Source organism: Diaphorina citri, unplaced genomic scaffold (genome assembly GCF_000475195.1).
Source record: "Diaphorina citri unplaced genomic scaffold, Diaci psyllid genome assembly version 1.1 scaffold60, whole genome shotgun sequence".
In the NCBI taxonomy this organism is placed as follows: domain Eukaryota; kingdom Metazoa; phylum Arthropoda; class Insecta; order Hemiptera; family Psyllidae; genus Diaphorina; species Diaphorina citri.
This window is the reverse complement of record NW_007377497.1, coordinates 114,529-141,721: the sequence shown is the minus strand read 5'-3', so window position 1 is coordinate 141,721 and position 27,193 is coordinate 114,529. Positions and strand designations below refer to the sequence as shown.

The 27,193-nt window shown below is 35.0% G+C and overlaps 3 protein-coding genes and 1 long non-coding RNA gene across 4 annotated transcripts in view; 2 read left to right on the top strand and 2 right to left on the bottom strand.

Annotated features, from left to right (window-relative positions):
• LOC103518383 (zinc finger protein SNAI3-like) overlaps positions 1-4,226 on the top strand; it is a 59,781-nt gene extending 55,555 nt beyond the window's left edge. Inside the window, exons 2-3 of the mRNA XM_026830019.1 lie at positions 2,612-3,009; positions 3,129-4,226. Of these exons, the coding sequence (XP_026685820.1) occupies positions 2,612-3,009; positions 3,129-3,638 (908 nt within the window). The 3' untranslated portion in view covers positions 3,639-4,226. The remainder of the gene's footprint in view (positions 1-2,611; positions 3,010-3,128) is intronic.
• A 6,049-nt stretch (positions 4,227-10,275) lies between these two features.
• LOC103518372 (sodium/potassium-transporting ATPase subunit alpha-like) lies at positions 10,276-13,460 on the bottom strand. Its single transcript, XM_017447831.2, has 2 exons — positions 13,093-13,460; positions 10,276-11,000 (listed from the first exon to the last, which is right to left on the bottom strand). The coding sequence occupies exons 1-2, from the start codon at positions 13,211-13,213 to the stop codon at positions 10,276-10,278; spliced, it is 846 nt and encodes a 281-aa protein (XP_017303320.1). The 5' UTR covers positions 13,214-13,460.
• Positions 13,461-13,479: 19 nt separating this feature from the next.
• Positions 13,480-15,013, top strand: LOC113471115. The gene is made up of 3 exons (XR_003393938.1): positions 13,480-13,659; positions 13,908-14,833; positions 14,929-15,013. It is a non-coding gene; the product is annotated as an uncharacterized LOC113471115 (long non-coding RNA).
• A 54-nt stretch (positions 15,014-15,067) lies between these two features.
• On the bottom strand, positions 15,068-19,097 carry LOC103518361 (sodium/potassium-transporting ATPase subunit alpha-B-like). Its single transcript, XM_026830002.1, has 3 exons — positions 19,015-19,097; positions 15,616-18,385; positions 15,068-15,526 (listed from the first exon to the last, which is right to left on the bottom strand). Exons 1-3 carry the CDS (start codon positions 19,026-19,028, stop codon positions 15,101-15,103), a joined length of 3,210 nt encoding a protein of 1,069 aa, XP_026685803.1. The 5' UTR covers positions 19,029-19,097; the 3' UTR covers positions 15,068-15,100.
• Between the last annotated feature and the right edge of the window lie 8,096 nt (positions 19,098-27,193).

The window sequence follows — 27,193 nt, the reverse complement described above, 5'->3', positions numbered from 1 at the left end:
GTAGGGAAGATAGGATGGAAGGGTAGGGAGCGCCTCTAGCTATGGCAGAACACGGAGTTTGATACTAAATGAACACAGAGTGATAAATGCGGCGCCTTCATTTAGCCTGAAAACTTGGAAAATTTATCGCATGCAGTTTGTTTTTTTCAACGAGACGCGAAGTTTTTTATATAAAAAAACGTAATTTTCATTTCTATTGATTTTCGTTTTGGGAGACTTTTCCTAAAGGTATCGTCGTTGTAGCTGCTCTTTTAGAGGGTTGGCATTTTGGTGCCTACAATGGATGGAAAGGATCTGTTAATATGATAATACCTGTACCTGTTTAACTGTTGAGATAATGGGACTACATGTCCTAATTCGACAGTCTAAATAAAGCACTAATACTAATACTAATGATCTTAAGAGCTTTAAGGTATATTATACAATTAGCTACACATAATTGTATTGAAACGTGGGTAACTGGGTACTGGGTACATAAAGCCTGATTCTCAAGATTCCAAAATTCCACGAGCAAACCATCTTCTCTCCTGTCAATTTCCTTCCAGACCATTTCATGTACTTGGTTTCCAGTTTTCTCCTCTAATGACTTTGCCCTTCGTTCGGATTTTCTTTCTAATCTCTGGCATTATGTATGTTTATGTTAAGAAATGGTGGAAATAAAAAAGGTTAATAAAAGTCAACGGGAAGAAGAAAGCCTTCCTATTAACCCTCTAGTGACTTGTGCTTTTGTGTCAAATAGGGAAAAAGAAAAGCAGTAGAACAGTTGAGTGTTTATCACTAACAAAAACTAGTTCGGGTTAGTAGAATTTTAGTGAAATTTGAAGAACCATATTCTACAGGTATTCGTGGTCAAAAAAGAAATCAACATGTCCATATTGTTTCCTTGGAAACTCTTGTTTCATTTGCTGCTTAAAAATGTTACCGAAGTCCTTCAGATGCATCAAGTTACAGCAACAACGACTCAAGTTCTTCTACTATCTTTTCTTGTTCGATTTGAAACCGAAGTGACTTGTCTAGTCACAGCGATTAAGTGACTAAAAACCAACACAAAAGATCCCACAAATTAACACCGCTCCGGTGTGGGAGTCACAGATTTAATTCAGCTACCCACAGCCACCGCACACATCTCGCCCCACACGTTACCAAAGGGCTAATGTCAGGACGAGGGATTTAATTAAAGTAAAATGAATGAAAACTAAACTGTCCGCCCAGCAAAGTCGACCCGGGCTTTCACAGTTTACAGATTTCGAAGAAAAGGCCAACGAAAAGATGGGATGACATCAGAGGAAAGCGGGGAAAGGTACAAAATGTGAAGTAGTCAGGTTTTTGTGTTACTAAGTCCAAGATAATCCCCGGCTATCTTCATTAATATAAAAAGGACAAGAGACATCTCGGCCACTAAGGTTCAGAGACGGGGAGAAGGGATAACAAACGGATGGGGGACGGGGGAAGCACTTGTTTCGCAAAGTCCTTCCCCACTTTAATGCGGCTTTTTTTTCAAGTCTCCTTTTCTCTCAAAGCCAAGCTAGCCTTTCCTTTTGCAGCATTCACAGAGAAACATTTGTGACTTTTTGTACAGATAATCTTTTTGGAGCCCTTTTCTAAACTTTTTGGTTTGTGTTAAGTAGCAGTGCGATGATGTAGATTTACACAGAAAATTATTGTTTATTTACGGTTTAAAAATATTTCACTCACATAGTGAAGGCGAACGAATAATTTATACAGCTCCTCAAAATTAAAGCAAATCTAGAATATCCTACATCTTTGAAAACGATCCAATAGTCTGCACTGCAGCTTTTGACGTAGACGGCAAAGTCAATTACAGTCCATAAAAGAAAGCACCGCTCTACAAAAGCCTCAACACAAAGAGCGGTTGAAAAGTTTTAATTTGGAAAAGTAGATATAACTCCACTGGTAATAGAGCTGCATTTACATAATGTATCCCACAGTCCCACACAATAAAAACGGAAAACTGGTAGAAGTGTATTAACAGTTCGTTCGCAATGACCTTTTTTTTTTATTGTAATGGACTTTTATTGGGCGAGCTTACCGAGGTGCTGAGGTGAACTTTAATTAATATAATATTAGAGAAAAGTTTCATTCCTGTGGCCATTCAAATTGAAATTGTCTTCAACCCTTTTGTCAACGAGACTTCGGTTCATTTTCAACACAATGACTGAATCTCTCGTGACGTTTCTCCCGTTTTCAATTCCCGTTTTTATTAAAATTTGAATTTTGATACCGAAAGATCCTATTTGTGCTTTCTGTTGTGAATAAGAAGGTATTGTGTGCAATTCCCTAATGTCCAAGTTTGTATCGTCGGAGGTTCATTTCAGTAGGATAATGGATTTTGTCCAAAAAGCTACTTTGATAATAATATTGTTAATCTAAATGGAAATTGTATTGTATCATATTTCATCACATAGTAATTTATATCTTCATAAGTTTTAATGAAGTAGGTAGGTATTTGACATTCTCAGGTTTATTGTTTATGTACAGCAGTCTTGTCCTTAATTATTCATTTAAAATTCCATTTACTCGAATATGAAGATGTAGATTTTCTAATACTAACACACTAACACATTTGTTTCGTTCTGTTCTCTGATTGCAGGTTATGTCCAAGACTTGTCCCACTACTCTGCCTATCTTCCTAGAGAGACCACAACACCTCCCTGCTATGCAACGCTTCATAGTCCCAATGAGAACAGGCCACCTACCCAAACTCATCCACGACAGAAATCCCTCGCCATGTGCTTCACCAGCACTGGAGCTGCCTTATCATTACCTCCTAAGAAGAAAGATATCTACAGACCCTACTCGTTAGATGATAGGAGACCCGAGGAAGATATAACTGCCGCTCAAGCTATTCTAGATTTAAGTGCTTCACCCCCCGCGCCTGTGCTAACCACAATTAAAACGCCAACGCCATCTAAAACAGTCGCTTACACCTACGAAGCTTTCTTTGTTAGTGACGGCAGATCGAAAAAGAAATCGCCTGCCGTCATTAACGCCCATGTGCCTTCACCTCTGACACCAGAGAATAGAACAAAGTACACTTGTACGGCAGATCGAAAAAGAAATCGCCTGCCGTCATTAACGCCCATGTGCCTTCACCTCTGACACCAGAGAATAGAACAAAGTACACTTGCTCCGAGTGTGGTAAACAATACGCAACTAGTTCCAATCTCTCCAGGCACAAGCAGACGCATCGGTCTTTAGATTCTCAATCAGCAAAGAAATGTCTAACCTGTGGTAAAGCCTATGTGAGTATGCCAGCTTTGGCGATGCATCTTCTAACACATAAGCTGACCCATGCCTGCGGTGTCTGTGGTAAATTGTTTTCAAGGCCATGGCTGCTCCAAGGTCATCTGCGCTCGCACACGGGAGAGAAGCCGTACGGCTGTGCGCATTGCGGCAAAGCGTTTGCTGACCGATCAAACCTGCGCGCGCACATGCAGACGCACTCTGGGAACAAAAACTTTGAATGTAACAGGTGTCATAAGACGTTCGCACTCAAGTCCTATCTGAACAAACATTTAGAATCAGCATGCCTTCCTGAAGCAGCAATATCAGCAGAACCTCCCCGCCCTCCTGTCATTGTCCATGCACCAAGTTCAGCACTTCTTCAAATAGTCTAGTCCTGTTTGCCTAGTCCCACATATTCAGCACCGTCCAGTAGCTCGCTAGTCTCTTAACTTTAAATTTATTCTAGTCCTTAAGCTTCGGGTAATCCGGGTTCTAATCATTTCCTTTCTTAACGTATATTTGTTTTTCTGTTGGAAGTCAGTCAGAGAAGTGGTGGAAGGAAGGTAAGTTGATATTTCCACTTCTTTCCCATTTTTTAGAATTTTCATCAGCTTGACAAAATTATTATGTTCTTTATGCTTTTTTTTCTGAAAACTTTTTTTATGTGTTTTGTAGAGCAGCAACTCATTAAACTTTTTCAAAGTGACTCAAACAAAGTAACGTATTTCCATCTAATGACAAGAATAATGTTTCTGAAATGTACAGAACTTGTTTCTTCTCGTCTTTTGCAAACAAATCATGTAGATGAGTTTGATAGACATGGAGACAAGTACCAAGAGCAGGATATAAAAGCTGAATGTAAAATAAACACAGTTGCTGTACTAAATCCCAGTAATATATGTACCTAAATGTAGTAATGTAGCTTCTAAAAATATTTCTGGTATTATCGGGAAATACATGTTGGTATACTTGTTCAAGAAGTTCACTACAAAGCTAGTGATAGACATGGAGACAAGTACCAAGAGCAGGATATAAAAGCTGAATGTAAAATAAACACAGTTGCTGTACTAAATCCCAGTAATATATGTACCTAAATGTAGTAATGTAGCTTCTAAAAATATTTCTGGTATTATCGGGAAATACATGTTGGTATACTTGTTCAAGAAGTTCACTACAAAGCTAGTTCTGGTAATTTCAAATTCATCATTCCAGTCATTGTTTCTTATTCACAATGTGTAGTTCAACAAGAATTAAATTTTATTTAAATGCCATTCATGTGAAAAATACACATTTATTCCGAGAATGCTCGGGGCTCGTTACTTTGTTGCTAACAGTGATTTCATAAGTTATAAAAAAGACAAAAGCTTTTTCAAACTTTAGTTCCTCTAAACAAAAACTTACTCTTTAATTGTCCTGTTTAAATAAAGCGAATAATGAAAGCAGTGTTTGTAAATGGTACATGTTACACTTGTTATTGCTGCATAATAAGAAAATCTGGAAATACTGGGTGCCTTATAATCTCTTGAAAAACATAAAAATTATGAGAATGCTATTGAAGTTGATATGAAAGGCCCAAAAATTTAAGTGATAAGAACCTACGTTTTGTTTTTGAGGAACTAAAAGTTTTTAGTTATAGTGAAAAATGATTTTTATTGGTAACTATACCAACATAATTTGAACTATTGGAAGCAATGATACAGCTTTACTACAAGACACAATTTTACGAGTATCTAAATCTAACTATGACTGTTAAATCTATCAAATATGATTTAAATTATTCAAACTCTTTTCTATGTCTACATCTATACCTACTATGTTTACAAAAAATCTACCTAGGTATAATTTTCACTTCTTTACATTTTTTCTTACTCTTAAGAAGATCTTTGGAAAATGTATGCAAAACAAACTTTCTAATCCTTTTAAATAAAAACTTACTTAGACTTACTTGTAATTTTTTAGATGAAATCTCAAGTTGTCTTACAATAACTTTTTTTTTCCTTAGAAACTTCTTATATTTTTCTCAACACAGAACCAGAGAAATTAACTTTTTCTTCCTTTAATTTTTTACAAAGTTATTTAGTTATAGAAACTTCTTATATTTTTCTCAACACAGAACCAGAGAAATTAACTTTTTCTTCCTTTAATTTTTTACAAAGTTATTTAGTTATTTTTATGGAACAAATTTTTCACTATGATTTCCTTTCTCCCGATTTTACACTTTCTACTCTTCTTCATTAATTGAAAGTTTACGTTAAATGTTCAAGTTTATCGTCTCCTATCTATAAAGAAAAGTTTTCCTTTTAAATTAGATTTGTCTTACTGATTAAAATAATTGCAACGAAGTTTTATTTTTTATTCATTTACAAAACTGAGTGATTTATTTTTCCCCTTGCTTTTTATTTTCTTATTATTTGGAGCAAAATTGTTGAGAATCAGTTTAGCTCTAAGTGTGCATACCTACTTACCTACCTTTATTTTATTTTTTCTTAATTATTTTTAAAACCTACTCAGGTATTACCTACACGTTCGGGAGAACACATTGACTAAAAAAAAAAAAAACTGGTGCGTAGGTAGTAGGTAGGTATTTAGAAAAGCAATTTTTCAAGCAATTTTAAATTTAAGTTGATTCAAAGCAATGTTTTTTAAAACTACCTATTAGATTATTAATACCTAATCAATAAATGGCGTTCTACTAAAAAGTACATTACACCCTTACAATCTTTCCACATACCCAATTTTTACAAACCAACAGAGTGTCATCTAGATTTCTTTTTAAAGCAATTTTAAATTTAAGTTGATTCAAAGCAATGTTTTTTAAAACTACCTATTAGATTATTAATACCTAATCAATAAATGGCGTTCTCCTAAAAAGTACATTACACCCTTACCTACAATCTTTCCACATACCCAATTTTTACAAAACCAACACAGTGTCATCTAGATTTTTTTTTTTTAAGGGATTCGTTTACCAAAGATGCGTTGGCTTATTAATGGTATTTATAAAGGTATCCAGATTGCCTCTATTTTTAACTATTTTACGTAAAAGTAGTTTGATTTTAAAACCAAAATGTTTGTTATTTAAAACTAATTTTCACCTTCTGAATTAAGTTTGAGTATTTTCCTCCCCCTTTTCCCCGTAGACTGATCTGTATATTTTTCAAATTGATTTTTCTTGTGTTTCCATTCATATATATTATGAATTTCGTATTATTGCTACTTGTTCTTTTAGTTCACCTATGTTTTCATTATTTTGGGATTTGTTGATTTATTTACAGTAGTAACCGTCCATAGTTTGTAAGAAATATGAAAGGCATGTGTTGTAAATATTTCAATTATTGCTTTGTATAAAAATAAATTAGTCACTACAATGTTTACAAGCTATTACCCTTTAAGAACTTAAAAGTAATAACTTACTTTATTTCTATTATAAACAAAGATCTCCATATAAATACATTCCAAATTATTCTAAGTCATTATTTTTACAGAAATATGAAAGGCATGTGTTGTAAATATTTCAATTATTGCTTTGTATAAAAATAAATTAGTCACTACAATGTTTACAAGCTATTACTATTTAAGAACTTGAAAGTTAAAAGTAATAACTTAATATAGGTAATTTCTCTTATAAACAAAGATCTCCATATAAATACCTACATTCCAAATTATTCTAAGTCATTATTTTTATTGTTCGTTTTATGTTAAATAATAAGAAACGTATTATTTGATATAAATCATGTTTAAACATGTACATATTTCATAGAAAGCATTAAGATTTATAACGGTAAGAGATTACTGTAATTAGAAATACACGTATTTATTTGAATTTTTATTTTGAAAATCTAATTGTTTATTTTATTTTCATTTGTTTGCTGTTTTGTTTGTTTACAAGACTCTGATTTGCTTTTGTATTCTTTTGTGCTTGAGTTATCTCTAAAATAACTTAACATAACCTCTCTTTATACTCACTTGATCTGGGCATAATAAGTATTTTCTTCTGCCCTTACAAGATTAATTATTATTATTAACAAAGCTAGTTCTGGTAATTTCAAATTCATCATTCCAGTCATTGTTTCTTATTCACAATGTGTAGTTCAACAAGAATTAAATTTTATCATGTGAAAAATACACATTTATTTTTCATAAGTTATAAAAAATCTACGAAAAAAAACCCTTTTTCCTTTTAAAAAAAAAAAAAAAAAAAAAAAAAAAAATAACCTATATTGTGATGGAAGAAATCATTGAGACAGTCAAAAGCAACACTTTTCATTATTATTTTCATTTTCATTTCATTTCCCCCTCCTTTTTCCAAAGCTTGGGAACGTTGTGCAATCGGTTTGTTTCTAATCTTAGTAGATGATTTTCTAATCACCATGTGGATTTTGTGTTTGTGTTTTCGCACGTGTTTTGATTTCTCCATTCATTAGCGCTGAATTTGCATGGTTTTGGTGTTTTCATTATAAAGCTTTTGTTTTCATTATTTTTCTTTTCCCTGTTGAATGTTCGAGTGTTTTTGATTTCTGTAAATGTAAGTACCTACTTATTATTTTCATTTCATCATTGATATTTTTATTTGTTTTTCTAAATTCTGACCAATTGACTTGGGTACCTATGATCGTATCGTATCTATCAATTTATTGAGAGTGTTTCCGGAAAAAAAAAAAAAAAAATCCGAGTTTTATAGGCTTACTTATTGGTAATTTGTGTGGGTAGTACTAAATTTTTTTGTTTCTGGGAAAGTTCAAAATAAATGACGACAAAATCTCAATGATATTTTTTGATCAAGTTGTTTGTCGACGAAGACTGAAAAGTCAACCGTTTCGACTATTTTTTTGACTCATCACATTACCCGATTACTTTCCTCCTCCCAAAGCCATCCCATCCATGATTCTCCACTACCACATTACCCCCTATCAAATCGCTTTAGCTTCTGTACACACTGAAGCTTTTCTATTAACTTTCAGAAGCTATAAATCCCAAATCCTCATGCCTGGCGGTTTTTCAGCATTTTTATGTGCGTATGAAAACGTCTTATTCTTATCTCTAATTATTTCGAACGTTTTATACAAAATATCATTCACAAGTGGAGGGGAGAATCAGGCACATTTTCATGAATGCAGTTATTTTCGTTAGCATAACAACTTGTTGAAGAGTCGAAGCTTTCATCAAAATGAACATCAAGGCTCTTCCGGATTTAACAACAGTCTTAGGATGATACACCTGACTGGATCCCAGCTGTCTGCTGTCTGTAGATTTCTCAATACCAACCAACACACACTGACAAATGAAAAAACCATTTTCATGAATGCAGTTATTTTCGTTAGCATAACAACTTGTTGAAGAGTCGAAGCTTTCATCAAAATGAACATCAAGGCTCTTCCGGGTTTAACAACTGTCTTAGGATGATACACCTGACTGGATCCCAGCTGTCTGCTGTCTGTAGATTTCTCAATACCAACCAACACACACTAACAAATGAAAAAACTGACTGGGTACGCACCACTTTTCGGGTACCGACTGGGGATGTACCGAACTCCAGCATTCAGCAAGTCCCAAGGAGTCCTAGGACTATACTTTTGTTGCACTGATAACAAACTACCTGAAAATAAATAAATAGAATAAGAAAATATTCAGAGTATAATTCAGGAGTTATTTTCCGTTCCTCCCCACAGTTGACGACCCTGAAGGAAAAGAGAATTTCGTTATCTTTAAGTTCGCTCAACATTTTGGTTCCACCCCTGACTTTTCCGCTTTCCGCTACTCTCTTTCGGTGAACTCCAGCATTCAGCAAGTCCCAAGGAGTCCTAGGACTATACTTTTGTTGCACTGATAACAAACTACCTGAAAATAAATAAATAGATTAAGAAAATATTCAGAGTATAATTCAGGAGTTATTTTCCGTTCCTCCCCACAGTTGACGACCCTGCCCAAAAAGAGAATTTCGTTATCTTTAAGTTCGCTCAACATTTTCGTTCCACCCCTGACTTTTCCGCTTTCCGCTACTCTCTTTCGGTTTCTTCCTTTTTCTTTTACATTAAAAATGTCATTGGAAATTATTATGTTTCGTATAAATTTATTCCCGAAAAAAATAATTAAATTACCTTTTTTTCTCTCCGGTTTTGAGAACAAAGGGAGGGTAAATTTCATTAACTCCAGATGAAATAAATTGTCTGATTGGAACCATAACTTTCTCAACAAAATGTGCCTTTCTCTCTCTCCCTCTCCCTCTCTCTCTCTCATTCGGCCAATTGTTAATCAATATTGTCCCTGAATCCAGAGGTAGAAGGAAACACCGACTTTTTTTCTTATTCCATTTTACTTTTTTTTCTTCTTAACAGGTAGTTTCTTTTTGAGATTTTAATAAGTAAATTATCGAACAAGTTAAAAATTTTGAGACGTATATTTTACTTTTTTTTCTTCTTAACAGGTAGTTTCTTTTTGAGATTTTAATAAGTAAATTATCGAACAAGTTAAAAATTTTGAGACGTAGGTACATAAATTGAGATCAAAATTCAGGTCCAGAGTTGCAAAAGGAAGTAAAAAGTTGGGAGTTTTAAAGAACGAAAAATTTTGATCTTCCTCTTTGTTTTCCAAAAATAAAATCGAAGCAGAACAAAGACAAACGTGAAACATGATGTCGAAATAAGTGAATAAAAATCAAAATGAAAAATAAGAGAAAAATATACTGTTGATACAAAATAAAATCGAAGCAGAACAAAGACAAACGTGAAACATGATGTCGAAATAAGTGAATAAAAATCAAAATGAAAAATAAGAGAAAAAAAAAATATACTGTTGATAAAAATAATAATGAAAAATGAAGCATAAATAGAGAAGGAGAAAGAAAACGATGAAGCAGAGTACGAGATAAGGACAGAAACATGGAAGGCAGTACCAGTGACAATACATGTCAAAGCAAGAATGATTCCCAGCCACAAGTTATCCTGTGGCTTCTCCTCATTTGTTTCTGCCTCCAACAAATAAGCCAAGAAACTTAAAAGGGCTCCAAACCACAAAAGAGCGGAAAATCCTCTAAATATGTATCCAACGAGAACTACCAGTGACAATACATGTCAAAGCAAGAATGATTCCCAGCCACAAGTTATCCTGTGGCTTCTCCTCATTTGTTTCTGCCTCCAACAAGTAAGCCAAGAAACTTAAAAGAGCTCCAAACCACAAAAGAGCGGAAAATCCTCTAAATATGTATCCAACGAGAATATAAACATTATTGATTCTGTATTTTTGAGGTAACGAGTTCGGTCCATCTTTTTCAAGTCTTCTCTTAACTTCAAGTTCAGAAAGACCTCTGTCCGGGTGAGTATCGAGTATACTGTAAAGCTCTTCTAGAGGAATCAAATGTTCGTCAATATCAACTTCATTTTTCAAATCTCTGAGCTGTGCTACATCCATTTCTTTTTCTTTATGTATGAACCTGAGTATTGATTTCTTACTACAATCCAATACAAATCTCGGGTGACTTTTCTTCTCCAAAGATGCCTTCCTCGTATTGAAAAATGTTTTGGACTGAGTAGATAATTTTTCAAAGTAATTGTTTTTGGTAGCCGAACTCATGTAGATATTCATATCTTTGGTCGTATTATGTTGGGAACTCCAGGACTTTTTCTTCCTTGAACTTCTGGAGGAGTTTCTTTTGGAATCATAGGGTGGCTGAGCTTCCTGAAAGACTGTGGTCTCGTCCTTCATACTTGTTTTATATTCGTCATAGTAAGTCTCTGCATTTGAATTGTCGTCATAACCTGTTGTAAATAAGATACAAGATTAAAAATTAAATTATGACTTCCTTCCTAAAGAATTGACTTTAGTACCTACAAAAATACGTCTAGTGGGACTCAAGAGTCAGTATGTCCCGTTGTAACAATGGACTTGTTGCACAGAACACCTGGTTGCTGGCCTCAACTGTAAGTCAGAGAGTGCTAAAAGTAGCACCATTCGATTCCGCGTGAAAAATCACATGGGAACTTTTTCCAAAGCTTGGGAACGTTGTGCAATCGGTTTGTTTCTAATCTTAGTAGATGATTTTCTAATCACCATGTGGATTTTGTGTTTTCGCACGTGTTTTGATTTCGCCATTCATTAGCGCTGAATTTGCATGGTTTTGGTGTTTTCATTATAAAGCTTTTGTTTTCATTTCGCGCATTATTTTTCTTTTCCCTGTTGAATGTTCCAGTGTTTTTGATTCCTGTAAATGTAAGTACTTATTATTTTCATTTCATCATTATTATTTTTATTTGTTTTTCTAAATTCTGACCAATTGACTTGGGTAGTGGGTACCTATGATCGTATCGTATCTATCAATAAAATTTATTGAGAGTGTTTTAGAGGCTTACTTATTGGATAATAATTATGTAGGTACTAAATTTTTTATTTCTGGGAAAGTTCAAAAAATTCAAATGACGACAAAATCTCAATGATATTTGATCAAGTTGTTTGTCGACGAAGACTGAAAAGTCAACCGTTTCGACTATTTTTTTGACTCATCACATTACCCGATTACTTTCCTCCTCCCAAACCCATCCCATCCATGATTCTCCACTACCACATTACCCCCTATCAAATCGCTTTAGCTTCTGTACACACTGAAGCTTTTCTATTAACTTTCAAAAGCTATAAATCCCAAATCCTCATGCCTGGCGGTTTTTCAGCATTTTTATGTGCGTATGAAAACGTCTTATTCTTATCTCTAATTATTTCGAACGTTTTATACAAAATATCATTCACAAGTGGAGGGGAGAATCAGGCACATTTTCATGAATGCAGTTATTTTCGTTAGCATAACAACTTGTTGAAGAGTCGAAGCTTTCATCAAAATGAACATCAAGGCTCTTCCGGATTTAACAACAGTCTTAGGATGATACACGTACGTACGTACGTTACGTACAGACCATGGGCTAAAAACCACTTTTTTGGAATCAGGGGACCCCAAAACGGATATTTCCACCCATTTCCCGATTTTGAAAATTTGGACCGATTGCAATACTTTCTCATTACCTTGTATAGGTTCCCTATACGTAAAGGTAATAGAAAGTAAAAAAAGACAAGTTAGACAAATATTGGAGAAGCAACAACTGTGTGCCTCTAATGACAAGTTACGCGTTGTGTACGACATAATTTACATGCCTACGTAGTGGGTATGACTCTAGACTTAAAAGTTCGATGTCCTTCTAGGGCTTCAATTTACTTGTCAGTCATAAACTTTCCTAGTAATTCGAACAAACAATGCTCTTCAAACTCTTCAAAGTAGGTATACTATGTCACAACATTACTCTGAAGAGGCTCCCTAGAAAAAAGAGTACAAATTATTATTGAATATCCTTGCTATTACGAGTTGATATGTTTGCAATGTTAAGGCACAGTATTAGTAGTTCCTGACAAAATGCATGATGGCTTTACCAGGGAACTCTATTTCCACAAGAGCTCGATTATAACAGTTCTGTTGTTTTACAGCAGTGGTAACGAGTGACAACCCTGAGAACCCCTTTTTATCCTGGGCGGGTGAGTAACAGAATTCGACTTACGATAAATAACTGGCAGAAATATAGGTAAGTAGTATAGATACTTACCCTTTTAAGTAAAACAATATACATGAAAGTAAAAAAAGTAAAAAAGAATACAGAAATTAAAAAAAAAGATTTGATTAGCGTTATTACTAGGTACTTTGCAAAATGCATGTCAAATGTCTATTATCTATTATGATTTGGGATTTTTCCGTTTTGCAATTTATACAACTTGTCTATATTCTGTGTATCATCCACTAGATGGGTACCACTCGTATTTACAGACCTATGTACACTAGATACATTTCCAATGATAAATTTTAGATTTACTTACATCTTGATGGTTTCCAAAACCTCTTCTTCTTCTCTTTATTGTGAATATCGTTAGTTTTTGGTTCAAATGAAGTTCTAGTGGATTTTGGTTTGAACAAATTAAAACCACCATTTTTTGGCATCGATCTCACAAAGATATAGTTATTTAATTAATGAAATTATAAAAAGGCTAGAAGAATTTCCACTGATGATCAACACTGGAATTAAAAATCGAAAGTCAGTCTCTACACTTTCGACGAAATAAGCTGACCATAATTGAGTTTCCCTATTTGCCCATTTCCATTTAGTTATCCTCCTCCTCAGTCTCTTCCTGCCTTCCCTCAAGTTTTGACCTAAAGATTTGAGAATTGATTTTCTGATCAATAGTAAGTACCTTGGAAGGCAGAACAATAAAATTAGAGAGAACAAAAGACTGAGACAGACAATCAAAAGAAATCAATAATCAAATGAAAATAAAATTGTACAAGAACGAAAAATGTCAATTGAAGAAAGGAAAAACGAAAAGGAATGAGATTAGCCCTTTGAATGCTGAAAGCTGGCAATTGGTGACAAAACAACTGTTGTACAGGTTTACACTTATGTCTCAATCTTCTATTGTGTTCCTCTAGATATCCATAAGCCCAAATACCTAACATAATGTGTAAATTACGTGGCACTTTTCTCTAAACTAGCTTTTTTCTCTAAAAACTCATTCCAAAAAAAGTAGCGATATCTTGAATAACCTCCTTTATGGCATAGCGAACAATCTTATGGACACAGTAATGGGTTGAAAAATAAATAAATAAAAATAAGATGAGCAAAACAGCTGTTGTACAGGTTTACACTTATGTCTCAATCTTCTATTGTGTTCCTCTAGATATCCATAAGCCCAAATACCTAACATAACGTGTAAATTACGTGGCACTTTTCTCTAAACTAGCTCTTTTCTCCAAAAACTCATTCCAAAAAAAAGTAGCGAAATCTTGAATAACCTCCTTTATGCCATAGCGAACAATCTTATGGACACAGTAATGGGTTGAAAAATAAATAAATAAAAATAAGATAAAGAACACAATAATTCTAATGAAGTAAAAAGAAAAAATATCATAATGAAATAAAGAATAAATGAAAATGTGGAGGTAGCATGACGGAATATTGCGATGAAAAGAAAGAAACAATCTGAGGAAAATATCATCATAACCCTTACAATACTTTGAAAATAGAAAATACCTACTTTCAAAATTAAAAGAATTTGAGAATATGTATGCATTTCTCCCAGCAGATATAGTTAAATTAAACAGAGAGTCAATATTCCAAGAAAGACTTTGTAAAATGTCTAGTTACGCATGTTACTATTTTCACGTTTTCTACGTGAATTTATGAGAGACACACCTGTACCTATGTTGTGTGTAATGAAAATACTCGTAAGTTAGGGTTTTTTGGCAAGTGGAAGAAAAAGAAGAAGGAACCTTCAAAAATAACATTGTTAAAGCGAATAGAGCTAAGTATACTTTGGCTATTAACATGCAAACAGTTTAATAGCAATGGTGTTATTTCCCAAAACACGAAAATTGTCCATAGCTCGTGAATTTAATTGCTTCATTGAAGTTTTAAATTGGGAAAAACACACAATAAACTCTCAGGTTACGGAAACACTCTGCATTAAATAATGGATACCTTAAAATAAAAGCACCTAATCATTTTGGTCAGAAAAGATTTGAGTGAAAAATCTAGTCATTTATATTAAAATAGGGATTTTGTAGGTATTTTCAAAAATACTTACATAAAATTACTTTTAGTTTATTCGTCTAAGTTTAGTATTAAGAGTTCAAAAGTAATAAATTAAAATAATTTGTAGGTATTTTCAAAAATACTTACATAAAATTACTTTTAGTTTATTCGTCTAAGTTTAGTATTAAGAGTTCAAAAGTAATAAATTCATGAGATTATGGTGTTCAGAAACAATAGATGAGGTAAGTACTTAGCTACTTGGCAAGGATATTCAAGGTTTTATTTTTTAAAATTTCCATTCAGAACGTCAGGTGATGTGCCATGAAAGAATTGGGGTACAATCTGCTGATGATTTTTCCAAATTCACCATAAATTACGATTAGAACAGCTATTGGTAGCGGTGTTAACCAGTATTTCATTTTGACTGGTCTTGTCTTGAGGACTTTATTTAGATATGGTGAATATGACAAAACAAAAGCGACCAGAATTTCAAAAACAAGTCCAATATTTAACACCCAATTGTTCATTTTTTGCTGATAAATGGAATTGTAGCGGGTTTTACAAACAATGAGAGCAGCGCATTGAGCTATGACGATAGAAATGAAGTAAGCAGTCTGACATGTGCTTTCCAAATTCATTCGTTCTGTACGAGTCCACACTTTATGATATGAGTCTTCTAAGTTGTTATTTGACTCCCAAGACTTCCTTATATTTAATAAGTCCATGTTCGTTCTGTACGAGTCCACATTTTATGATATGAGTCTTCTAAGTTGTTATTTGACTCCCAAGACTTCCTTATATTTAATAAGTCCATAGGATCCCATCCAGCATCATACATTACATGAAAATATGTTAGAAAACCTGCTAAAGTTTCCAATATACCTAAATGGAAATAAGCATACGTCACAAGTTTTCTACCGACTAAGTGGTCGGTCCTTGGATTTCTTGGTTCTCTACTCATGATATTACTTTCTGGCTTTTCGTAAGCAAGAGACACTGCAGGCCACATGTCTGTTCCAAGATCAATACACAAAACGGTTACTGTACTAACTGGGAGAGGAATTCCCAAGAAAATATAAAACAAGAAGGGTAGAATTTCCGGAATATTTGAAGCTAAAATATAAGCGATCGATTTCTTCAGGTTATCAAAAATTAGTCTCCCTTCTTCAATTCCCAAAACAATTGATGCAAAGTTGTCATCCATCAAAATCATGTCCGCTGTTTGTTTAGAAACTTCAGAACCAGTGATACCCATTGCTATTCCAATGTCCGCCTTCTTCAGAGCAGGTGCATCATTGACACCATCTCCTGTCACTGCCACTATTTCATCAAGACTTTGATATAGTTCAACGATTCTCAACTTTTGTAAGGGAGATGTCCGTGCAAAAACAAGTTCTTTATTTGTTTCCAATATATCTTTTAACTCTTCGTCTGTTATCTTACGTAGATCTGTTCCAGTGAAAACATTGTCATCAGAAGAGGTCTCTGATAATATATGACATTTTATAGCAATAGCTTTGGCAGTACATGGATGATCACCAGTTACCATTATGACTCGAATGCCAGCTTTGTGACATGCGTCTATAGCATCAGGTACCGCTGGTCGTGGAGGATCATAAAGAGAGATCAGTCCTATGAGTCGAAATCCACTGCTAGGAAAATTCATAGGATCTGTAGAGAACTTGAAATTCACAGGAAAATTGTTTTGCCCCAAGTGCAAATCTGCAAATGCTAAAACTCGTTCTCCTTTGCTAGCAAATAACTTTATCTTATCTTCGAGTTCATATTTCTTTTCCGCAGTTAAAAATGCTTCTTTATCAGATTCCGCCATCATTGTCGTACATCTTTCCATAATGACCTCTGGAGCTCCTTTCATCAACAGAAAATATTTATTTAGAGGCGAAAAATGAACGGTTAGGTGAAACTTATTCAACGAGTTGAAAGGTACTTCTGTGACTTTAGGGAACGTATTTCTTACATCCTGTATGCTCTTTATTCGAGGTTGAATAAAATGTAATATTCCAACCTCAGTGGCATCTCCACTTGCTTTTCGCTCTCTCATTGGTATATTGTCCTGATTTGGTTCAAATTCAGCCTTGCTACAGAGACATGCTGCTCTTACCAAAGTCTTGTATGTCGTGTTTGTCTCAAAGTTCTGTATATCCACATCGACTCCATTTTTAACGTGATATATTTCTCTATTGAAAGAAAGGTGAAGAACAGTCATTTTATTTTGAGTTAAAGTACCAGTTTTGTCCGTACAAATCGTTCTAATGGATCCCAAAGTCTCAACAGTTTGTAAGCGCCTCACAATGCAGTTTTTACTTGCTAATCTTTTAGCTGTAAGAGTTAAACTTACTGTGAGAGTAGCAAGCAGGCCTTCTGGTACATTTGCTACTATTATTCCAATGACGTAAACACATGCATTTAGCCAATTGTATCCAATGTATAGGGCAAGAAGGAAGCAAATAGCACCTAGAGTTAATGCCCACATTGATATCAAACGCATAAAGTGTTGCACTTCTTGCTCAATTGGTGTTGTCTTTTTCTCTAACCTGTTGGTCAGTCCTGCTATTTTACCCATCACGGTATTTGAGCCTGTCAGTATAACAACACCTTTTCCAGAACCAGATACAAGATTAGTTGAGAAGAACACTAGATTTCTAGATTCAACGGCAAAACTGTTAGTAGCACCAAGGGTACATGTAACAGGCTCTACTTCTCCAGTAAGACTCGAGTTCTCAGCTTTGAGATCTTGAATTTCAATTAGTCTTATATCAGCAGGAACCTTGTCACCTATTTTCAAAAGAACAATATCACCTCTTACCAATCCTGCGGAATCAATCTCTTTGACAGAGCCATTTCGTATTACTGTGGCTCTTGTCGGTATCATTTTCGCAAAGGACTCTGTAATGTGGGAACTTTTCCTTTCCTGGTAGAAAGAAAACATACCAGTGACAATACATGTCAAAGCAAGAATGATTCCCAGCCACAAGTTATCCTGTGGCTTCTCCTCATTTGTTTCTGCCTCCAACAAATAAGCCAAGAAACTTAAAAGGGCTCCAAACCACAAAAGAGCGGAAAATCCTCTAAATATGTATCCAACGAGAACATAAACATTATTGATTCTGTATTTTTGAGGTAACGAGTTCGGTCCATCTTTTTCAAGTCTTCTCTTAACTTCAAGTTCAGAAAGACCTCTGTCCGGGTGAGTATCGAGTATACTGTAAAGCTCTTCTAGAGGAATCAAATGTTCGTCAATATCAACTTCATTTTTCAAATCTCTGAGCTGTGCTACATCCATTTCTTTTTCCTTATGTATGAACCTGAGTATTGATTTCTTACTACAATCCAATACAAACCTTGGGTGACTTTTCTTCTCCAAAGAGGCCTTCCTCGTATTGAAAAATGTTTTGGACTGAGTAGATAATTTTTCAAAGTAATTGTTTTTGGTAGCCGAACTCATGTAGATATTCACATCTTTGGTCGTATTATGTTTGGAACTCCAGGACTTTTTCTTCCTTGAACCTCTGGAGGAGTTTCTTTTGGAATCATAGGGTGGCTGAGCTTCCTGAAAGACTGTGGTCTCGTCCTTCATACTTGTTTTATATTCGTCATAGTAAGCGTGAAAAATCCCATGGGATCAACTATTCACATGCTTACTTGTTAATGGTTCACGAATAAAAGGGAAATTTGTCGACACAGGGAAGTATCGAACCCGTAACTTCTCAACCGTAAGTCAGACAGTACTAAGAGTAGCACCATTCGATTCGGCGTGAAAAATCACGTTGATTAGAATATTCACATCCGAATGACCAAAGGTTTTCTATGTCTCTTACCGTTTTTACGAAATAAGGGTTAAGCAACAGTGACTTTGGTTAATATCAGGATGGGTGACTATCCCATTTTTACCAAGTTGTTACAGTCGCGTCCTTGGACCATACCGGGATGGCATACCAAATTTCATCGCTTTACGACAAACTGTTCTTGAGATATTTTGTTCACAACCTTTTCAACATTTTCCACGAAATGAGGGTTAAGTAACAATTACTTTGGTTAATATCTGGATGGGTGATTATCCGATTTTTGCCAAATTGTTACAGTCGCGTCCTTGGACCATACCGGGATAGCATACCAAATTTTATTTCTCTACGACAAACCGTTCTTGAGATATTTTGGATCATAGGGTGGCTGAGCTTCCTGAAAGACTGTGGTCTCGTCCTTCATACTTGTTTTATATTCGTCATAGTAAGTCTCTGCATTTGAACTGTCGTCATAACCTGTTGTAAATAAGATACAAGATTAAATATTAGAAAATTAAATTATGACTTCCTTCCTAAAGAATCGACTTTAGTACGTACCACTCGGATTTTGAAAATTTGGACCGATTGCAATACTTTCTCATTACCTTGTATAGGTTCCCTATACGTAAAGGTAATAGAAAGTAAAAAAAGACAAGTTAGACAAATATTGGAGAAGCAACAACTGTGTGCCTCTAATGACAAGTTACGCGTTGTGTACGACATAATTTACATGCCTACGTAGTGGGTATGACTCTAGACTTAAAAGTTCGATGTCCTTCTACGGCTTCAATTTACTTGTCAGCCATAAACTTTGCTAGTAATTCGAACAAACAATGCTCTTCAAACTCTTCAAAGTAGGTATACTATTTTACAACATTACTCCGAAGAGGCTTCCTAGAAAAAAGAGTACAAATTATTATTGAATATCCTTGCTATTACGAGTTGTTTGCAATGTTAAGGCACAATATTAGTAGTTCCTGACGAAATGCATGATGGCTTTACGAGGGAACTCTATTTCCACAAGAACTCGATTACTACAGTTGTTTTACAGCAGTGGTAACGAGTGACAATCCTGAGAACCCCTTTTTATCCAGGGCGGGTGAGTAACAGAATTCGACTTACGATAAATAACTGGCAGAAATAGAGGTAAGTAGTATAGATACTTACCCTTTTAAGTAAAACAATATACATGAAAGTAAAAAAGAATACAGAAAGTAAAAAAAGATTTGATTAGCGTTATTACTAGGTACTTTGCAAAATGCATGTCAAATGTCTATTATGATTTGGGATTTTTCCGTTTTGCAATTTATACAACTTGTCTATATTCTGTGTATCATCCACTAGATGAGTAAAAAATATCTGTATTGTTTCTATTCTCTTTATATCTTTACTTACTCTTATCTGTTTCCTGAAAATTTTAATTCTTAAGCTTATGATATCTTTCGCTCTTTTCTATTCTAATTAATCATCAAACTGGTTTAACAGCTTTAACTGTATCTAAATTATTCTTACTCATTTGTTAAAGTTAACATTCACTTGAATTTTCTCTCTATTTTCTATTTTACTTAGCACTTTATACTATTGAAAATCATATTATTTGCTATGGATTTTAAGTCTACGAAGATGTTCATTGGTGTAAAAGAAATCTTTTAATCAAACATGTACGTACCTAGGTATGAATGAAGTAGGCTGGCTTACGAAGATGTTCATTGGTGTAAAAGAAATCTTTTAATCAAACATGTACGTACCTAGGTATGAATGAAGAAAAAAAAAATGTTTAAATCATTCCTAAAGAGAATTTAGCTAAACACACATAAATAAAGCATCTTTATTCTAATGTCATAGCTACTATGATTTCCTATCTTAACTATAAATTTCTTAGTTGACTCGATATAATCTTTTATTTTATCTACTGTAAAATTCAACATTCCCAAGTAGGTAATTAGGAAATGGGTTTTCATTTTCCAAGTAATGCCTTTGTAGGTACTTATTTGTTACCAACCCATCAATTTCTATATTGACTACACCCATGTACATATTTCGTGAGTTCTGAAAGTTCATAACATTCTGTACTGTACATAGCATGCTGTTTTGTGACATGAAAATTACTATGCACGCTTGTCAATTTTTGATTTCAATTATTTATTTTTAGACACTTAGAATATTTTAGAACGAGTTGTAGAGACTTCATTATTTCCCAAATAACAAGCAATTCAATTAGGAAGCAATATTTTCATGAGATATTTATTTATCTATTTCCCATTATTATCCACTATAGTTCATACTACGCAATTACTTTAATAGATTTCCTTCGTCTAATATTTAATTTCAACTGCCCTTTAGGATAAACTTTTGGTACGTTTCAAGAGAAAATGGGTCATGAACAATTGGTTGCTTATAATCATTTTTGATTTTCCTTGTTTTCAAAGTAGCGGTAGTTTCGCACCAGAGAAAATTCGCATGTAAAAATTACTAGGATCTAGTAGATTTATTGTCCAAACTTAATCCCAATTGTAATCCATTTAAAATATTAGTTACATAGATTTGTACTGAATAAAAGTACTATTAATTTTAAGGAAAAATAAGGCAATTGGTTTTCTTAAAAAATGAGAACTTTGGAAAATGGTTCGGGAAGTTATTAAAGCTCTAATTCTGAAAGTATTCAGATAACAATAAAAGTACATAGTCAATTATTATTCTTTTCAAATGGATTTAATAAGATTAAAATTACTTGAATGTTAGACATGTTTGAATATTTAGAAAATTTCGGCTTAAAAATCGGATAAAAATAACGGAATTCAGCTGTTGCAAAATTTAGTTTTACATCAACATCAGCATTGCCATTGTCATCATTGATCATTCCAAAGTTACAGCATACGTTTAGGTCATTGGGTACTATTAATTTTAAGGAAAAATAAGGCAATTGGTTTTCTTAAAAAATGAGAACTTTGGAAAATGGTTCGGGAAGTTATTAAAGCTCTCATTCTGAAAGTATTCTGTCAGATAACAATAAAAGTACATAATATTTAGAAAATTTCGGCTTAAAAATCGGATAAAAATAACCGAATTAAGCTGTTGCAAAATTTAGTTTTACATCAACCATCAACATCAGCATTGCCATTGTCATCATTGATCATACCAAAGTTATAGCATACGTTTAGGTCATTGGAAAATTCAAAATAATGGTCGCATTGACTGCAGGTATCAAACTCAATATAGGAAGTTGATTTATCTGTTTTCAACTGGGAAAAGCTCTCGTTCGAATTCATTTTTTCCTCCATTTACAAAAATGATGATAAAATGAAATTTCAATATTTGCTTTTTATTTATGTATTTTATTTCGTTTTACAATAATTTATTCGATGTTTGATGTTCCTTTTTTATGTATAAAAACTATTGATACGTATACTGGGTGTTCAGAATGTATGTGTGCACGATTCACTCTAAGCAATGCTTTTCATACTGAGTAGGTTTATCTAAAATGATGATAAAATGAAATTTCAATATTTGCTTTTTATTTATGTATTTTATTTCGTTTTACAATAATTTATTCGATGTTTGATGTTCTTTTTTTATGTATAAAAACTATTGGTACGTATACTGGGTGTTCAGAATGTATGTGTGCACGATTCACTCTAAGCAATGCTTTTCAAACTGAGTAGGTTTATCTACATAATTCCAAAACTGATTCGTAAATTTTTGGGTTCGAAAAATGTAGCCCATACCTACATTCGTAATGGTATTAGGTACCGTAGAAGAAATTGCATTGACACAACATCATAACTGATAACTATTAACTACAGATAATCAAGAAAGGGCCAAAAAAGTTTACAACAAAATAACGGAAACAACCTGCGTCTGACTTACCAGATACGGAGAACTTCCCGTGCCAAATCATTATGAACACATGTGTAAACTCAAGATTCCAGATATTTACAGAGATCACGTGTTGTAGTGATCAACAGCAATTGCTCTAAACAGCTGTTCCAGATTTATAAATCAGGGACAATAGGTAAATGCTGCAGACTGCAGAAGACATCTGAAACCTAGGAGCAACAATGCTACACGGATAATTTACATGCAACCCTTTGTTGACCTTAACGCTACGCTGAATTGGAAATTCGCTGTAAACTCAATCCTCAGGCATCCTGTATATCCATTTTGATATGGATATTAAATGTTTCTTCATTTAAATATTTCTTTCATGTTCTTCTCTATCTCGAGTTATTTTCTTCAAAATAAGGTAGAATAGATGGATGTGTAAACTCAATCCTCAGGCATCCTGTATATCCATTTTGATATGGATATTAAATGTTTCTTCATTTAAATATTTCTTTCATGTTCTTCCCTATCTCGAGTTATTTTCTTCAAAATAAGGTAGAATAGATGGATGTTAGGAAATTCGCTTTGAGCATAAATTTACATTTTATTCGCAAAAGTATTCCAAATCCAAATAAGGTACAATAATAAAGGGGTAGGTACGGACTACAGAAATTTTATTTATTCAAAATTTAAAGCTCGCACAATAGGTACCCCGAACCCGAAAAAGGTCATCTTTCCAATTTCATCTTAGAAAAGAAAATGTTTTTTGAGGTTCGAATCCCAAATAGGGCATGCGACTAAAATGTAGGACCCTCTCTTGAGCTAGCATATTCCTCCATTCTCTCCATAATGATCTACAAACAATATGAAATTTTATTTATTCAAAATTTAAAGCTCGCACAATAGGTACCCCGAACCCGAAAAAGGTCATCTTTCCAATTTCATCTTAGAAAAGGAAATGTTTTTTGAGGTTCGAATCCCAAATAGGACATGCGACTAAAATGTAGGACCCTCTCTTGAGCTAGCATATTCCTCCATTCTCTCCATAATGATCTACAAACAATATTTTCAAAGAAGGTCCTTGGTCCTTCTCTTCCATACAACTGTGCAACAGGGTTTACTTTGAAACAGGTTATTGGTTAGTGTGTATTTCAAAAATTCCAGAACAGAGTACCTACTATGAAGATTTGCAGAATTGGCCAGCACCTGAGAGCTATGTCTAACTGATGAGTTCAAATAAGAACGAAACGCGTCTTAGGCTGCTCCCAGGTGTTGGCTAAATTTTCAAAGAAGGTCCTTGGTCCTTCTCTTCCATACAACTGTGCAACAGGATTTACTTTGAAATAGGTTATTGGTTAGTGTATTTCAAAAACAGAGTACCTACTATGAAGATTTGCAGAGCACTATTGCGAATATGGGGGATCAAGGCCCACGTCTTCTTTTAGTACAACGACCCTACACTATTCTAATTTGATAATCAAATCCGGGACAGATAGGGTAGCCTACCTCGGAATAAAAAGGTGCTCCAAATATAATGTACAATACAAAGGTGATAATAATTTTTGGTTCACCAACCCTTTTAAAGGTTCTTCGAACCCTTTCCAGAGTTTGGTGACCCGTAGACATTTGCATCGTGGGCTCCCGTCGATTGCGAAGGGTTTATTCACCTCTTTCGCATCTGATCAGCCAGATGTACCATATTATATTATACATATATACTGGATTTAGCACATTTGCAGCCCGGGTGCATCTGGGGATCTGGACATGTGGCGAGATTTGAACCTCGTTGGGCTTCCGAAACTGCAGCTTGTTTGTTTTTAACCCCAATTGATGGGGACTTGTGCCGTCTGGAGATATACAAACGATTATAAAAGGGGGTATTCACCTATCTCAATACTTATTTTAAGGTACTCGTGCATCAGGTTAAGAAATACTACAAGGAAAAGGAAATTTAAAGCCTGTTACTCACAACAGGTTTTGCATGATAGGCATATGCCTGTTGTTAGTGACCGGCCTAACCAATGAATATGTTGATGTGTCGACATCCAATCTTTTCAACACCAAGCATCAAGGTAACTAATTTTGAGCAGAGTCAATAGCCATATAAAGGAGTGTCCAAACATAGTCGACCGGCCGCGGCCGTCGATCGACGAGGTGAATCCATGTTGCCGGACGATTCAGACTGTGCCGGACTGTGTGTCAACGCGAAACAGGAAAGTGGTTTTTGGGGGTTCGACATTATTTATTCATCAAAAAACATGGAGCCAGCAACAGACGTGTTGTTCCCCATGCACCTCCAGGAGCTAGAATTAAAGCAAGCTCTCATAATTGCAAGCTGTTGTACATACACCCAGCTTTACCGACGAAGGAATTTTATAGAAAAACATCAGAAATGGGTACCTCTCTCTACCCCGGTTTGTGCCTTTACCTTTTCCTCTTTCTTCCCTTCTTCCTCTGTCTCTATCTCCTTCCCCTCCCCTCTCCTCTTTATTTTCCCTCCTCTCTCCCTCTCTCTCTTTCTCCCTCTCTCAGAAAAAGGTACCACACTCCCTTTATTCCACTCTCCTCCCCACCAGAGAAAACCCTATTAAAATATCCTCACCTGCAGTATTGTTGTATATCCGCCTCTCCTCTTAATCCTTCCCCCTCCTTACCCTGAACAACCCCCTCCCTCCACCTCCACCCCTATCCAGAATACTCCTTTTCCCCTCCTGAACAATTCCTTGCCTATCCCCACCCTCTTATTTACCTGTGGGCTATCATCCCCCTAATATCCCTAAATAGTCGACCCCCTCCCCTCTCTCCTTTGTCCTCTTCCCCTCCTACCCTCTCCCTTGTCCTCTTTCCCCTTTCCCTTCTCCTCCTCCCCCTTTCCTCACCTCCTCCTCCTTCTCCTCCTCCTCAATAATCGCACAGGTGAATACCGTTCCCAAAGTTTTATAATTAGAAATTCTCCAGAACTCCCCTAAAACACGGTGTTATGAGTGTTATAGGGAAACTCGCCCTGTGTTTTTCCTGAAAAATAAAAGCAAGGTTTTTGGTATCCCATTTGTTAGGGGAACCGACACATATTTGATATCACCGCCCGTGTACGGGGTGCCTTTGGACGTAGGTCTCTCAGGTCTTTTCTTACGAGGCTGAGTGCATTACCGAAATGGCCAGCAGAGCGTGCTGTCCCAGATAGTCATATCGATTCCAACCGCTCAATACGTTACTTAACCTCAGTGTTCAGTCGGAAACTGGTTCGTTCAACGTGTTATAGCTGCTGGCTAGATCCGTCAGATTTGGCTGAAGCATATAAAGGTAGATACACACTATCACGTCTCGTGAGCTCAAGTGACGTGATAGGTGATAGTAGTGTGTTTCTACCTAACTTACCACCATGGGATTGCCTCTTTAAAAATAAGAATCGCTCTCTCGAAATCCGTTCACATTTTCTGTATTGCATCCATCCATTCTGTATTGCATGACACCTGAGGTAATGATAAATGTTTGAAACACCCTGTAAAGGAAACTAAAGCTTTCAAAAAATCGGCCACGGTCGTTAAAAGCATGCTTTTATTGAACTTTTGAGATTTCTTTTTGTTTATTCGTTTGTAATGTTCGTCTGTATGTGTGTATGGGGCAAATCTCGCTACTAACTTATTCAGCTGATAAGGTACTTTCATATTAAATTTTAGGTTCTTCTTTTCCCGGTCCTTCTTCTTTTCTTTTAGTGGTGCGGAACTTGTAAATCTTTTAGTTTTTCATGGACTGCTTGACGTCTGGAGTATTTTTGGTTGATTCAATAATTGAAAAAAAAAAAAACTAATGAGTCCCCTGGAAAGTGATGCAACACAAAACAGACAGCCCCAAATCCGTCTTATGAGGACTCCCCACTCTTTTTCTTTTTCATAGCCTCCTCTTTCTCTCTCTGTCTTTTCTCTATAGACTCCTCTTTCTCTCTCTGTCTTTTCTCTATAGACTCCTCTTTCTCCGTCTTTTCCTTTAACCCTTGTCCCGTCTCTGTTTTTCAGTTCTTCCCTCTCTCTTACCGTCTGTCTTTTCTTTAGCCCCTCACTATCTTTTTCTATCTCTCTCTCCACTATTGACGGACAAAAGTTTTAAAGATAATAAAAGATGGCTTTCGCTCTATCCATTGATATTTCTTTAAAACCCCTAAACATGTACCTACTTAACTATCAGCCTAATTCGATTGCCAAGCATGATAACTTTTTAAAATGAAAATTAGGTTCTCAACATAACCAATATTATCTCTTCTCATTATGTTATACCGTGTTACCGTTCACCTAACCTACGACCACCCTGTATACCGGAACGCGTGTACCTATAACTTGTGGAGAACTATCAATACTTGAAGTGCTTCCACATTCTCTAACCATCTTACCTTCAATAATCATCATCCCTCTACGTATTATATAGCTCTTGATATCCCTCACCTTTGTCCTACTGTTTCCCCACACATGTCGAGATATACGGGAGTAGTCATTCATTCACTTCTTCAAAAGAGTATCCCCTGACCTTTTTGAGAGAAAAAGGAAAGTAAAAAATCATTATGAAGAGATAAGCAAGCAAACGGTATTTGGTGCACACGCCAAGATAAAAGACAAAACAAAGAGATAGAAAAACGGTTCCAGTTGGAAAGATCGTGGAGATAAAAGGATCTAAGAATTACCGAATTGAGCTGCCAACGTCTTTAAAAGAAAAACAAACAATACTTTTTGCTCAAAGATTTCATAAGGTATAGTATCACAAAGTTCACTAAGT